The 16756-nt window shown below is 33.7% G+C and overlaps 1 protein-coding gene across 1 annotated transcript; it reads right to left on the reverse strand.

The window, feature by feature from the left end:
- Positions 1 to 6401: 6401 nt before the first annotated feature.
- LOC132622496 (probable WRKY transcription factor 43) lies at positions 6402 to 8411 on the reverse strand. Its single transcript, XM_060337111.1, has 2 exons — positions 7870 to 8411; positions 6402 to 6874 (listed from the first exon to the last, which is right to left on the reverse strand). Exons 1-2 carry the CDS (start codon positions 8193 to 8195, stop codon positions 6691 to 6693), a joined length of 510 nt encoding a protein of 169 aa, XP_060193094.1. The 5' UTR covers positions 8196 to 8411; the 3' UTR covers positions 6402 to 6690.
- Positions 8412 to 16756: the final 8345 nt, after the last annotated feature.

Genomic DNA, 16756 nt, shown 5'->3' on the forward strand with positions numbered 1-16756 from the left:
CTGTTTTATGAAATGAAATGAAGTAACCCTAATTGTAGTGTAAGTGACTTAATATATATATGAAAGGGTAGAAGTGTAATTAATTAAATTGTTATCGGGTTATCGAGTAACCCGTTAACAAAAATGGTCAACCCGTGACCCGACCCAATAAGCCAATAACCCAAAAACACCACCCGGTACCCGAACCGGCAATCCATTAACCCAATAATCGATTCGGGTTATTGGTTCAACCATTAACATGCACAGCCCTAGAAAGGAGGGGAAGAAATGTGAGGAAAAATAGAAGTGAGAGAAAATAAGGCTGCTACATGGATGAGGAGGACAGCATACGCGTGTCCCACCCCAGTGCCATTTTTAGTACAACTTTCAGTGCCTCTTATACCATTATTTATGCAGTGTTCGTACACCCCCCAACTCCCATTTCTATTATAGATAGTACAACTTTCAATGCCTCTTGTACCATTATTTATGTAGTGTTCGTACACTCCCATTTTACTTACTATTAAGAAGCACCGGTTGGTGCTCCTTTTTTGTCGTCCGTTGTGGACCCCCCCCCCCCCCCCACCATAAAAAAAAATTTGGGCCCCATATTAAACAGGCCCATAAAAAAAATTGTAAAATAAAATAAAATATGGGCCCCATATATATTAAACAACAATTAATACTAAAAAAAATTGTGGGCCCCATATTAAACACCATCTAGTATTAAAAAAAAGAAGTGGAACCCACCACATCCAAACTCACGGGAAAAAAAAAAGTGGACCCCATATTAACAAAATCAAGCAATATTAAGCACCGGTTGGTGCTCCTTTTTCGTCGTCCGTTGTGGACCCCCCCCCCCATAAAAATAAAAATAAAAATTGGGCCCCATATTAAACAGGCCCATAAAAAAAACAAAATTGTAAAAAAAAAAATGTGGGCCCCATATATATTAAACAACAATTAATATTAAAAATTACTACTATTAAGAAGCACCGGTTGGTACTCCTTTTTCGTCGTCTGTGGTGGAACCCCCCCCCCCCCCCCCCCAAATAAAAAACAAATTTGGGCCCCATATTAAACAGGCCCATAAAAAAAATTGTAAAAGAAAAATAAAAATTGTGGGCCCCATATATATTAAACAACAACTAATATTAAAAAATATTGTGGGCCCCATATTAAACACCATCCAGTATTAAAAAAAAAAAGTGGAACCCACCATATCCAAACTCACGGGAAAAAAAAAGTGGACCCCATTTTAACAAAATCAAGCAATATTGAAAAAAACGAAGTCAATCCCATAATTAAAAACAAACAATGTTACAAAAAAAAATGTGGGCCCCATATTAAACACCATGCGTATTCGTAGCAAACACTAATATAATAAATTTTTAAATACGGAGCACAAACTACAATGTTATATTAATCGTGTTTTGAACATAGTATCCCATATTGACAAAATCAAGCAATATATATATAAAAAAATGAATCCCATATTAAAAAAATAAACAATGTAAAAAAAAAATGCAGACTTTGTACTCTTAGCAAACACTAATATAATAAAGTTTTAGATACGGAGCACAAATTACAATGTTATATCAATCGTGTTTTGAACATAGTATATATATATATATAAAAATTGGGCCCCATATTAAACAGACCCATAAAAAAAAAATTGTGGGCCCCATATATATTAAACAACAACTAATATTAAAAAAAATAAATTGCGGGCCCCATATTAAACACCATCTAGTATTAAAAAAAAAAAGTGGAACCCACCACATCCAAACTCACGGAAAAAAAAAAGTGAACCCCATATTAACAAAATCAAGCAATATTAAAAAAAAAAAAAGTGAATCCCATATTAAAAAAATAAACAATGTTAAAAAAAAAATTGTGAGCCCCATATTAAACACCGTGCGTATTCGTAGAAAACACTAATATAATAAAGTTTTAAATACGGAGCACAAACTATAATGTTATATTAATCGCGTTTTGAACATAGTATCCCATATTGACAAAATCAAGCAATATATATATATAAAAAAAAAATGAATCCCATATTAAAAAATAAACAATGTCAAAAAAAAAAAAGTGTAGACTTTGTATTCTTAGCAAACACTAATATAATAAAGTTTTAGATACGAAGCACAAATTACAATGTTATATCAATCGTGTTTTGAACATAGTATATATATTATATGCATAAAAATAGTATAAACTAATAATATCCAAAAGGGTGGACCCCATACTAAACAACACCAAACAATATAAAAAATAAAAAATAAAAAAAGAAGTAACTATATAAAGCATGGGTTTAGACCCATGCTTCTTCGTCCGTTGTCCCTTAAAAAAAGGGTGGGCCCCATACTAAATAGCACCAAGGAATAAAAAAAGAAGGAAGAAAAAAAAGTGGAATTCGCCACATCCAAACTCACGGGAAAAAAAAAGTGAACCCCATATTAACAGAATCAAGCAATATTAAAAAAAAAAAAAGTGAATCCCATATTAATAAAACAAACAATGTTAATAAGCAAATGCTTAGAAAATCAAACAATTAAATCAATAATGATAGACTCATTGCCACATGCGTATCAACCCATTAGTGGGAGCAAATGAAATTATTGTGCAGTAACATACTTAAAATACTTATATATTAAAATAAGATAGAATTTAATTACTTTTTCATTTTTTCCTTACTCTAATAAATGTGAAAATAATTGTGGGCCCCATATTAAACACCATGCGTATTTGTAGCAAACACTAATATAATAAAGTTTTAAATACGGAGCACAAACTACAATGTTATATTAATCGTGTTTTGAACATAGTATCCCATATTGACAAAATCAAGCAATATATATATAAAAAAAAGAGTGAATCCCATATTAAAAAAATAAACAATGTCAAAAAAAAAAGTGCAGACTTTGTATTCGTAGCAAACACTAATATAATAAAATTTTAGATACAGAGCACAAATTACAATGTTATATTAATCGTGTTTTGAACATAGTATGTATATATATATATATATATATATATATATATTATATGCATAAAAATAGTACAAACCCATGCTTCTATATAGTACTAATATATGCATAAAAATAGTGCAAACTAATAAAGTCAAAAAAAAAAGTGCACCCCATAAAGGGTGGACCCCATACTAAACAACATCAAGCAATATATATATAAAAAAAAAAAAGTGGAACCCACCATCTCCAAACTCACGGTAAAAAAAAGTGAACCCCATATTAACAAAATCAAGCAATATTAAAAAAAAAAAAAAGTGAACCCCTTATTAAAAAAAATAATGTAAAAAAAAAAAGTGCAGACTTTGTATTCGTAGTAAACACTAATATAATAAAGTTTTAGATACAGAGTACAAACTACAATGTTATATTAATCGTGTTTTAACATAATATGTATATGTATATATATATATATATATATATATATATATATATATATATATATATAAATAGTGCAAATTAATAATGTTAAAAAAAAAGTGCACCCCATATTAAAAAATCAAACAATATTCATGTAATTTCTAAAGTATCTCATTAAGTCAATAATGATGGATTCATTGCCGCGTGCGTATCAATCCATTAGTGGGAGCAAATGAAATTACTTTTCTTCAAAAGGTTAAGTAGTCAAACCATACAATTTTTTTTTTATTTTTTATATTAGCCTGAGATCTAATGTAGATATTAAACTGTTGTATTTGTTATTCCGCCATGTCATTTATTTGTTATGTTTACTAAAATAAATATACTTAAAATATTTATATTTTAAAATAAGATAGAATTTAATTACTTTTTTATTTTTATTTTTATTCTTACTCTAATAAATATGAAAAGAGATTAATGTCATAAAAAAAATATATCAAATTGAGATCAAATAATGAATAAGGTAAATTAGTCAAATTATAATTCTAATCGACGTTTTCTTAAAAAACCATCCAAAAGACAACATGACAAGTAAAATGAGCTAAACCGAGAATATTTATCAAAAATTAAAAAATAGTATTTCTTCGTTTAAATAGAAAATCAATTTCTACTTTGTTTCATTTTAAACATGTAAAATTAATTTAATAATTTGAATTAGAATTATTTAAATCAAAATTTGATAAAACATAATAAGTATTTTACACCTTTAAATTAATCGAATTAAAATTGAAAGTATCAACTGATGCTTAAATATTGCTATTGTTTTATCTCAAAAAAAAGGAAAATAGTTTCCTTTTAAACAAGTCTTCTCTTTTAGAAAGTATTAATAAATTTTCGTAGCAAACACGAATAAAATAAAGTTCTAGATACGGAGCACAAACTACAATGTTATATTAATCGTATTTTGAATATAATATATATATATATATATATATATATATATATATATATATATATATATATATATATATATTATCATTATCTAAACACAACTACATATACATAGATACACTAAAATCCGAAGTGCTGCGCACGGGCATAGGCCATCTAGTCTATTATAGAAGATTATAGATTTCTATTATAGATAGTACAACTTTCAGTGCCTCTTGTACCATTATTTTTGCAGTGTTCGTACACTCCCAACTCCCATTTCTATTATAGATAGATAATTGGACCTCGATTCTGTAGGACTTTTCAAAACCTAAAATAATCTTCTTCCTTTTTTTTTTTTCTAATCTAAATTGGAAATATGACTATGGTCGAATGAAATAGAGAATTTTATTATATATCCAAAAAGGTCTATCCTCTGGAAAACAGAAAAAAACATATTCCCTCCGTCCAATATTACTTGGCCACCTTTCCTTTCTCACGTCCCTTAAGAAATCATAAATAAAAGATGATTTTACTACCTTACTCTTGTCTCTTTTCATTAAATACATTCTAATCAATATTGATAATTTTCAATAACATTTAATACTAAGGGTAACATGGAAAGATTTAATTAATTTTATCTTGATTTTCTAAATGAACGAGTAATTTGGAGCATATATTTTTAATAATATGGCTAAGTAATATGGGACGGAGGGAGTAACGGATATGAAGTCTTTACGGCCAATATGCGTCTCTCAATTCACTGCCCTTCCCTTGCTTTTTACTCTTTGGCTATTTTCAGTTGGCCTTTTATTTTTCATCTCTTACATTTGAATCTATGGTTTCTTCTTTCATTTTTTTTTTTTTTTTGCGGAGTGCCCTTCAAATGCACTGATCTTTAATTTTTGCCCCTCAAATTGTTGATCTTTAATTTTTGCCCTTCGCTTAATATCATGAGGTTTGGAGATCAAATTTTGGTTCAGTCAAAAATTTAAAAAAAAATTGCTAGGTAGAACTTGGATTCGCAAGGCGGAATTTTGCCTTAAGGCAGAGTTTTGCCTAAAATTACCTTAAGGTAGTGTTTGAAGCTTTGCCTGAAGCAGGCAAAATTCTGCCAGCAGACCTAACTTTAGCTGGCATAGGCCTAAGTTTGCTATAAACTTCTGCCTTGCAATTTTTTCTTTTTTTACTAAGCCAGGGTTCGAACCCCAAACTTCATAATATTAGGCGAAGGGCAAAAAGTAAAGACCACCAATTTGAGGGACAAAAATTAAAGACCACCCCAAAATAAGGGCATTCCTGCGAATTACCCTTCTTCTTTTATCTTTCATGTAGTCTAAGTTTTTAAATAAAAAAATTGCGCGGATTGCCCTTCATATGGACTGTTCTTTAATTTTTTCTCCTCAAATCACTGGTCTTTATTTTTTGTCCCTACTTCTCATTTAATGAAAATTTATTGGTCAAAATACCCTTAGTGCTTGTCTATGAAACCAGACATTCTGGGTTCGAACCCTAGCAGAGTTAAAAAAGTAATTTCGCAAGGCAAGATTTTCACAGAAACTATGCCTATTCAGGGCAAAATTATGCCTTAAGGCATAGTTGCTATGTAGTTACGTAGAAACTATGCCTAAGGCATAGTTCTGTAGGATAACTTAATTTCTAAAGAACTATGACGGACAAGGCATAGTTTCCAATTTTCTATGTAACTTAATTTCTACAAAACTATGCCGGAAAAGATTATGCCTTAAGACATAACTTTGCCCGAATAGGCATAGTTTCTTTGAAAACCTTGCCTTGCAATTTTTTTTTTTACTCTGCTGGAGTTCAAACCCAAAATATCTGTGATATTTTCGACCACTTTTTTATTACTTAAAGTGCTGAAGGACAAAAATTAAAGACCACCCCTGAAATAGGACATTTGTGCGAATGACCCTTTTTTAAATAGAAAGATGCAATTAACAGTCCTATGTTGGTAAACTGAACACAAAATTAACGAACATTCACTAACAGTGAAGGTTAGATACTATAATTAAGGTATTATGTGTAGGGGAAAAAAATAACACGAGGCCGAAACTGCAAACACAAGATAGAATTTTAGCTCTAAACTGCAATTTACCCTGCAAATTAATTAAGAAACTCAACATTTGTGATTGCCAAATAAACATACATAAAGTAATTTTTTCTTGACAAGCCCAAAGCATTTACGGAATGGCTACACAATGCTCAATGTACCGGGTATTTGCTGATATTAGCTAGCTAGTTACTTCAATAGTCAATATACATTTGTTCGCTGCAATTATAATTCTAATCTTCAAGCAGCACTAATATAGTTCTTATATTTCCCCTCCAATATTATTCGGAAGCATATATAAAATAATTGCAATGAAATTCAAAGGGGAGGATTAGGAAAAATATGCATCTGATGGAGGATCTGTTCAAAATTTTCATTGGGCTTGTCAATTGGATGGGTGTGCATGCCTTCATAAGTGGTAACCACCACTCCTTCATCTTTGGAAAGGCGTTGTACTTGCTTCTTCACATTGCATCCTTCATGTGTACATCTGTAGTAGCTTCTGCACATTCAACAAATAAGATAATCACCTTATCAGCACCTTGGAAACTAATTAACTTTACTAGAATCCAATTGTCTGTGCAAAGACTCAATTTCAGTTTTAATGTGAGCAAACAAGTTCATAACTTATTTAAACCTAAATATTATCATTTCAAGCATGTAACTAACTCTTTTAAATGTTCACGGATAGGAGAACATTACACATCAACAAAGACATACATATGTACGCACAAATGAGTGAATCAACTGTAATCTCATTCCCTTTGGTATTACGGATAAGTAAAATCTTCTTTAGGGTTGCACTCAAGAGTGTGACCTAATGAAAATTGGTAAAACTGCAGGAGCTCAAGGTTCAAATTTCAGCAGAGACAAAAGACGTTAAGATGGCTTCTTCTCATTTGCCTAAGTCTTGGTAGACATTGCCCACCGCAATTTAAAAAATATGTATTGATATTCTTTAGTGATGATTAGGTGTTAATTATTACAAAAATGATGACTGCAAGATACGAATTAATCATGACCCTTTAATTTCTTCTATCATCAGCTAGCAGTCGTCTGCATCGACGAAGCAATCGCAAATTCTTTATGCTGATTATTTAGACCTGCACGATCTTTATATTTATAAACACCATATTTTCCCTTCTAGTTATAAGGATCAAATGACTAGCTAGCTCACCAAAAACATGCTAAGAGAATTGGAAAGACTATCATTCCGTCATCTCTTCGGTTTAGTGTTGTTCAAAATTAAGACAACGTATGGACCATGGCTCGCATAACGTACTTAAAAATAGGACTAGAATAGCATCTTATATAAGATCGAAGAATGTTCACATGTTTTTGCATAATTGGTATACCGATAATAAGGGCACTACTAGACAGTTTAAACTTTCTTTCATATAGAACAGTAAGGGATGAGATAAATTGATTATATGATGAGATATAATAGATAAATTGATTATATGATGAGATATAATACAAAATAACAAATAGAATTACCTCGGGTAATTGTTGTTCTTGACAGCTTTTTGTCCATATTTTCTCCAGCGATAGCCATCATCAAGTATATCAACTTGACTTCTTGTTTGAAAAGCAAATCTGGGCTTCTTAATTTTCTTATCTCCCTTCTTCTTAAGCGGTGATGATAAATAATTGCTAGTATTATTATTTTCTGATGATTCCACTCCCATCTGACTGCTACTTTTGATGTTGGATGATACATCTATTTCTCGTGCCATTGATTCTGTCTTTAATCCCGAGATCCATCCATTCATTGAGTTGTAACTATTTGTTGAACCAAGAAAGACCATCGACTGATTCTCCATTAATTGTTAGGATCAAATTAAAAAGCACCTTAATTGATTTATACTAGCTGGTTTAACTATAGATATGGAAAAAACAAACGAAAAATTAGTGTTGTTAAAGAAAGAAAGTGGTTAGGGCGGCTTCTCTGATAGTTATTGGCAACTAAGATGTTAGAAACTTGTGAAACAAATGCTTTGACAAATATTTATAATCAGATGTTTGTAGAAGAACGACAAACGTTTTATAAAAAGGTTAAAGTTGTAAACTAAAATGGTACTTCTATAAATAGTGAATTTGAAGGACTAATATTGTCTAGATTAATAACGTGGAAGTTACCGGCGGCTCGGTCAAGTCATCATTAACTTTGAGATGGAAAATGGAAATATTGAGTGCGTAGAAAAGTAGCACTTATAACCAGTAGAATACGTGAAATACTTCGTGTCGTTTTCTCCATGCCAAAGACTAACAATAGTGAATGGAGAAAACTGGAAAACAAAATATATCAACTGCTTTTACGCAAGGCTTATACACGAATAATAAAAAATAAAAAAATATAATTAGGACACATTTAATATGTATTGCATTCATCTAAAAATAAATTATTAAAACATCTCAATTAATTAGAAAAGGGTTTAAGTGTAGGTGCATATATATTATACGTGGTTTACAAGTAAGGAAAGGTCAAAGAAAAAGAGGTCCTTATAAAACGTCTAAGAAGGTTGACACGATCTAATTCCATTAGCAAATGTACCATATATAATAGTCCATCACACCATTGATTAATAAAACCAGTTTATACTATGGTTCATCTACAATCCAAGGAAACATATTATATTTGATCTTTCTAGTAATTTCGGGTGGATCATCACTCGTAAAATAACATAATGCTATTCCAAGACCCAACTTCTCATGTCAAAGGAAATATTGATTTTTAATTCATTATGACTTGGTAAAAAAGCAATTAATTTGATCATAATAGTGGAATGAAGGCGGTAAAAGTTCTTTTCCAATCATATAAATTCAGTCTTTTCCGAAGTACGCATGCAATGATATTTTATTGAGCTTTATTCAATTATCGTAAATCTAAAATAAAAATAAAAAAAAAGTATCTCCTCTTAAACGCTTAAATTTGTAAGTCAAAAACAAGCCTAGTTGAATGACACTCTCTGGTTAAAAAAGAGTATCCACTAATTCTTTATTTTTTAGTTCACATACCAAATTATCAAGAAAGAATTAACTTTACTACTTTTTCAGATATGCCCTTATTAAATGTTAAATAATCAAATCTCAATATCTATTTAATTAGGGGTAATTTAATTGAATTACTTATTTTTGTCTAGGAATTAGTATTTTCTTAATGAGTGTGCAAATACGAACAATTTACTTTGGATGAGTACATATAATTCTCTATGTACATCAACATATGATGATATTCATCATATGTTGAAAGAAGTTGAATACTATCATTTTAGGAGTCCGCAACTTAAATGATCCAAAAAGTGACTAAAGGTTCCAAAATAACCCACAAAAAAAAAAAGTGATCGAAGTACCCTTTGCACACTAATTTAGCGCGCAAAGGGTAGTATTTTTTTTTCACACAATTTTAGAGCTCTCAAATTCATGATTTTTTCATACTTTGACCCAAGATTAGTCATGTTTCAAAACTCCGAAATATTAATATTTTATATAAAACTTGATATCTTTTTTTGCGGGCAATAATGTTGGCTCATTCCATCAAGTTCACCTAAACATTTGGATCGTCGTTTTAGGGGTTGTAAAGTGTCCCGAAGTAAATTTTGTTTGTTTGAATCTTGTTATCTTTAGGTTTAACTATTTTATTTTATAAGGTTTTGTTTTAAGTGTTTTATTTTTTAGTCAATGCATTACTTTTTTTCGAATGTACAAATAAAAATATTATATTAAAAAATAAGCCATCCAATATGAGAGGTTCAAAATAATTCATTGCAATAACCAAATAATACATCATTATTTACAATAACAAAATATTTAAAACAATACATCAAGTACAGGAGGCTCTTCTACTACGAGACGTACTTGGACCACCACGGCCTCGTAGGCTACACAAACGCTTATCATGGCCAAACTCCTTACACATAGAGCACCTGCGAGAGTATGCCCTATCATTGACATCCATTTGATTGTGATTCCGAGTTCGTGCGTTAACCCGAATTTTACGGATATACTCCTAGTTAGCAACCATTGAAAATGGCTCGTTTGGCCAATAAGCTTGATCACCAAGTGGGTAGAAGTGGCCGGCATATGCTTTAGCGTAACTTTTGACGCTGTATTCCGATGCCGCATAACTTGATACCATTTTTCCTATTGCCTCGAAACACTTGACGGCATGAGAATACGACATGTGGTATGTTTGCCACTTACCACAACTGCACGTTCTCGTGCCCTCATAAACGGTATGTATGTTTCCTCCCCTACCCTGGTAATAACATGTTCTAACTTTATACACACGTTCAGCCAGGCTATACTCGGTCATCTTGTGCAATTGACATTTTTTCCTGTGATGCTCCATCATTTTTTAAGGTTTTGGCATCCATCTCTCACCACTGCCAATATGGCTCTGGCTTGCTTGGTTATTGTCATAAACCGCTCCACAACTTGCATGAAAGTCATTCTTACCATTGCAGTAACAGGTAGTCCCCGAGCAGATTTTAGCAAACCATTGAATGACTCCGAGGTGTTTGTTGTAAGCATCCCCCATCTCCTGCCTTCATCAACATATAATGTCCATTTTTCACCTTCGATTTTCTTCAACCAAGTATATGCTTCTGGACACTGCCTTGATCGTCTCCATCCTCACAAGCAATTTTTTTTGTTGATGCTCCATCACAGCCGCCCACATCAATTTGTTGAGTGTGCCGTTTCCAAACTTCGTTTGAAAATTTGCCTTAATGTGCCTTAAACAATAGCGATGGTAAGCAAAGGGAGGCTGCCACCCCTCCAAAGTAGACATGTTGTGCATTATGCCTTGATATCAATCAGATAGCATGCATATGCTCATACGATCCTTAATAATATGCTGCCTCAAATGTGTCAAAAACATCCCCTATGTCTCATTGCTCTCATTAGCGACAATTGCGAAAGCAAGAGGGAATATCGACCCATTGGCATCCATTCCTATTGCAATCAGTAGCTTGATGTCGTATACACCATATACATGCGTGCCATCTATGGATATGACTAGCCGGCAGTGAGCAAAACCATCAATAGATGGTTTGAATGCCCAAAACACATAGTTGGAAATATTACCGGCCAGAAGCCTCCACTCTACAATAGTTCTAGCATTGAATTTTTGTAGAGCTGCCATACACCTCGGTAACATCTGGAAAGAGACCTCCCAATTTCCATAAATCATCTCAAACGCATGCTTACGCCCAAGATATTCCTTTCTCTTGCTTATTGTTTTTTTATATACTATCTTAACGTTTCTAATGCAATCTTTAATGGGGATCCTTCACAAGTTTAAATAAACAACACTTAGCAATGACAATTTAATTGATGTAAGAATTATAGTGAACTAGGTCGAATAGGTTACCTTGGGGTTTCGGCAACGTCTTTAAGTAGCACTTGAGCAATCATATTTATATCTAAATTAAAATGATCTGCTCGATTCTCTCCCATATCACAAGTGTGACGTTTGTGGAATTTTGTGATAACCCACATACCATCAGGCTTAATAATTCCCTAAAGCATCCATGCACAACTTTGATACTGTCGTCTACAAATTAGTCTTCATATTTTTCTAGTTGAATCATCAACCCTATACTCCCTAATTTCCTTGTAACAATAAATTTAGACTGCCCTTTGCAATGCCTTTTTTTATCCGAACACCATCCCCTTTTCAAGGTAGCAATCATTTTTTATAAGACCAGCTTGTTCTTTTCACATTTTTTTGACAACATTGATCATCTTCTCTGGTAAAGACAAAGGCATCAGCACGAACTTGAAGATTGTCTAGATATGAAATATTGTCAGAATGCCACTGCATTGGGCTTTCGGGAGGGCTTTCGGGAGTTGGTTTTTCTGACAGCGGACTTTATATCAATGCTATTAAATTTGCTTGTTGCCTACCAGATTCAACATCGACCTCTTCGTCATCATCATCATCATCATCGGTTTCTTCTGCATTATTCAGTTCACTATCACTTGATGATGTCTCACAATAATTTGGACAATCATCACCATCTAAGAAAGGCCTCTTTCTACACGAAAAGTAACATATTTTAAATACCAACATCAAATATATATGAATTATTTAATATCAAGGTGATGAACCTACCGATATTGATCTATATTGACATGGTTTGGAGAAAGATTATCTCCACCGAACTAAGTGGATTGCCCAAAATCATTGGTAGAATTGGCCTGTTTTGTGAATAATTTTCAACTCCATCGAACTGAGAGTTTTGCCAATATTACTCATTTCAGGTGTGTAACCCCTACAAAGATACCAAATATGGATATTTACCAATAAATAAAATAAACATGTGCTACTACACAAAATACTAATTTAAAAATGGATATTTACCAATTTTCTGTGTAAGTTTGATTAAATTGTTGGCTTAGAGTTTCCAGCGGGACTTGACCACTCAAAATGTGTCTATAAGAACTAAAGTCCCCATAAGTGTTATCATGAGTAGGCTGGACTTGAGGGACTTCTTCAGGTATCTTTTCTATATACATTTCTAGAACATAAATGGCGATTAAATCCCTATATTCTTCAGGCGCCCTCAAATACTCCCTCAAAGAGTCATCATCATTGATATTCCACACACCATAAAACACTAAGACTTGTGAAACGCTATGTGGATATCTGCCAATTACAGATAATCCAAACTCTGGGGGATCGGTGTTCATTTTTTTGTGTAGGTAAGTGACTAATGTTTCGTAATTTAAGGTTGTTGGAAACTTTACATGGGATTTTGGTTTGACACTATAACGGACGGTATTATTGTCATCAAGTATATCTCCATCCCTAAATAGAGAAACGTTAACGGTTGAAGAAGGAGAAGACATTTTTTCTTCGAAGTTTGATATTTTTCAAGAACTTAAAAGAATTAAACTTATGAAATGGATGAGTTTTTACCTCATCCAACATTCATATTAAATAGGCAAAATATGAGCGCAAAAGTGAACATTTAAAAAATGTGGGAACCCTATTGCGCAATACTTTTGCGCATGAAAATGTTACGCAATAGGATAAGATTTTTGAAATAATGCAGCATTGTGTTGTCACATCAAGCATTGTTAGTGTCATAAAAGACGGTCAAATAATGGAGCATTGTATTGTCACATCAAGCATAGTGTGTCATAAAAAGCGGACAAGCATAGTGTGTCATCTATGGCTCATATATTGTGTATTTAAATGTTGTGCAATACAAGTTAGTGTCATAAAAAGCGGACAAATAATGCAGCATTGTGTTGTCACATCAAGCATAGTGTGTCATAAAAAGCGAACAAAATAATGAAGCATTGTGTTGTCACATCAAACATAGTGTGTCATAAAAAGCGGACAAATAATGGGGTGTCATCTATGGCTGATATATTGCGCATTTAAATGTCGGGCAATACAAGTTAGTGTCATAAAAAACGGTCAAATAATGTAGCATGGTGTTGTCAAATCAAGCATGTCATTCTAAAAGCTCACATTTTGCGCATTTAAATATTGCGCAGTATAAGTTGGTGTTGTCAAATCAAGGAGTAGTATATAACATGATTGACGAACAATGAGCTTTCACATTAAAAAATGAGTTATCATGTCATTCTATACCCAATTTGCTGATATTGGTTCTATTACATGTTTTACCCCACAAGACATATTCGAAGCAATAGGTAGGACATGGGAACTAGATGATGATTTTAAATACTCAAATAACTTGAACAACAGATTCAATCGACAATACAATAACACAATGAGAGAGGAGTGGGCTGCAACACTTGAACAAAACTTGAGATCATTATGTAATGACCTTTCCGGTTGTTATGAAAAACATAAGGTCACCCCACCAAATAGAACCTTTCCAAGGGTAGAATGAGTCTGCAAGAACTCGAGTTTATAAGCTTGAGAGCTGAAATTTGACTTACTTGTGATTGTTATTTTATTGTATTGAGCCCGTCGGGGGGTGACATAGAAAATTAGAACTCCGTTAGGAATTCCGAGGCTGCGGATGGATTCGTTGGGCGTTTTTATGTGTATATACATGTTTGTTTTGTGTTGTTGAGGCTTCGGATGAAATGTTAGGTGAGAGTGAAAAAACTGGACAAAAGTCGAGCTCACTGGCCAAAATGGACCGCTGCGGCGGTACCGCTCCAGCGGCCATCCATGTCCTCGGTGGCCGCTATGGCGGGCGGTGGACCGCTATGGCGGCACCGCTATAACGGTGGACAAACCGTCATAGCGGCTAGGTGGATTCCTATAGCGGTCACTTGACCGCTATAGCGAGACCGCTGTAGCGGCGTTATGACCGCTGCAGCGGTCGACGGAAAACAGTGGCCCGAAATTTTTATACTTAGTCTCATATTCTCTATTCACAAAACACCAACACACTTCCCAACAAGCACTTTGGGTGAAATTCCAAGCTAGGGCAAGAAACTTTTGAGAGGTAAGTCCCACCTATTCCATTCTATCATTCCATTCGCCCTCATGATTGTTACCTCTTTCGTAGGTCTTTAATGGTAAAAGTGAAATAGAAACCCTAGAATATCAATAAACTTTCTAAACTTAATGAGTTATGGTTATTATCACCTATTCATCATCTAAAGGCTTGGGTTAGTTTCTCGTTATCATAAATTGAACACTTAGAATCAAAAACTAAGTGAATAGAGACGTAGGGTTCTATATAAATGGTGTCTTGACCATAGAAACTGCTTGTAATGGGGATATTGATAGAATGTTGTTATAATTTGATTAGTAATGATTACTAAGGGCTTTGATTGGTTGCTTAACACCTAGAAAATCATCCACCCCTTGGAATGGGGTAAAGGGAAGGGTATTCTTGCATTAATGCTTGTGATTTAAGTAATTGTGACTCATCGAGCCTTCTATTTCCAGACTTCGAGCGTTCTGAGGCTTTAAGAAAAGGAAAGTCTGTAGGAGAGTGACTTGCATTGTTCCAGCTCTACATTGAGGTAGGTTACGGTCTACTTGAGTTAGACTTTGGTTAGATGATTGTATGTTTGTGAATTCTTTAGGAGAAAGCATGTCTAGTTTTCATGCATGACATTGTGTGATTGTGGATGAGTGATTGTGTGGTCTTCGTGCCACTATTCCTGTGTGTTGATTCTGCAGTGAATGTATTGTTATGAGAAGCTAATATGATCTTCTCTACGGTATTGTGACGTGGAATAATGATTTGAGTATTGATATTGAGAAGATAAGTAACACTATTCTGTAAGAGGTATGGAAAGGCACTTATGTGACCTAGATTATGGGCTCGTGGTCCAAGGTTAGTTCCGAAAATGAGAAGTACATTGATATGTCCCGCGTCCGAGGTTCGTTCCGGAGCGGAGGTTTGTGCTCGGGTCCGAGGAGTGTTCCGGAACGAGTGGTACATGGACACCATGAGTCCCCTGCAGGTCATGACTACTGAGCAATGACATCAGTTAGCATGTGTGTACAGTGAGTGTGGTCATTGTGGTAACTTATTTCCGTTGTGGCTTACGTGATTGTGATTTTTGAGATTCTTGGTAAATTGATTGTGATTATTCTTGGTTGACTTGCTGTGGTTAATGATATTCATGTTTGTTGACTGGCTTGTTTATTCTATTGATTTTATGAAATATGCATGATACTAATCTTAGTCGGCCTGTGATATCTACCGATACATAGTGTTTGTACTAATACTACCTTGCTGCATTCTTTTGAGTGCAGATTGTGATACAGAGACTGCTACCCACCCTCACATCTAGCGTGGAGGACGTTTGCTGATAGATTTAGGGTGAGCTTCTTCTCATGCCAGGCCGCCCGAAGATCTTCTTCTTATGATATCTTTTCTTATTCTAGATCATTATGGATTTATTAGTCAGATTTCATTCCAGACATGTTTTAGACTAGAGTCCTGTACGATGACTTTCAGATTTTAGAAATTCTGTAATAGTTAGAACTTCCGCACTTATTTCAGTATTTTATGGCATGATTTATTTTGTTCATTTGATGTTTGAATGAGTAATAACTGATTACCTTGGTTAATATAAAATCGGATTGGAAGGGATAGATGCCTTGGGTGTTGGTTCGCCCACTAGGATTTAGTTGGGTGCCAGTCATGGCAGGATGGGTCGTGACACATTAGGGCTTAAACGCCCAAAAAAGGTGCTATGTCAATGCTTCGTGACACTTCACAAGAGTTGAATTTTGCTCTTAACCGTTTTCGCGAAGAGAACAATCGAATGAAAATACGTTGCCTAAGGGTAGAATATGGTCAACATGATTACGTAAGATTCAGATCCAAGTGGGATTCGAACTGTGAGATGCCTGATGAAGATTAATATTTTTTATAATAAAGTAAGTAGGTAGGGTCATAATGACCATCCTCGACGGTACTTGGGG

The sequence above is a fragment of the Lycium barbarum genome, chromosome 12 (assembly GCF_019175385.1).
Source record: "Lycium barbarum isolate Lr01 chromosome 12, ASM1917538v2, whole genome shotgun sequence".
Classification (NCBI taxonomy): domain Eukaryota; kingdom Viridiplantae; phylum Streptophyta; class Magnoliopsida; order Solanales; family Solanaceae; genus Lycium; species Lycium barbarum.

What these genes read in the sequence shown, in the direction of transcription:
- LOC132622496 (XM_060337111.1), bottom strand. Translation starts at nt 8,195, where the DNA reads ATGGAGAATCAGTCGATGGTCTTTCTTGGTTCAACAAATAGTTACAAC. An exon ending in AAGAACAACAATTACCCGAG is followed by an intron (nt 6,875 to 7,869) that starts GTAATTCTATTT and finishes TTGAATGTGCAG; the next exon opens with AAGCTACTACAGATGTACAC.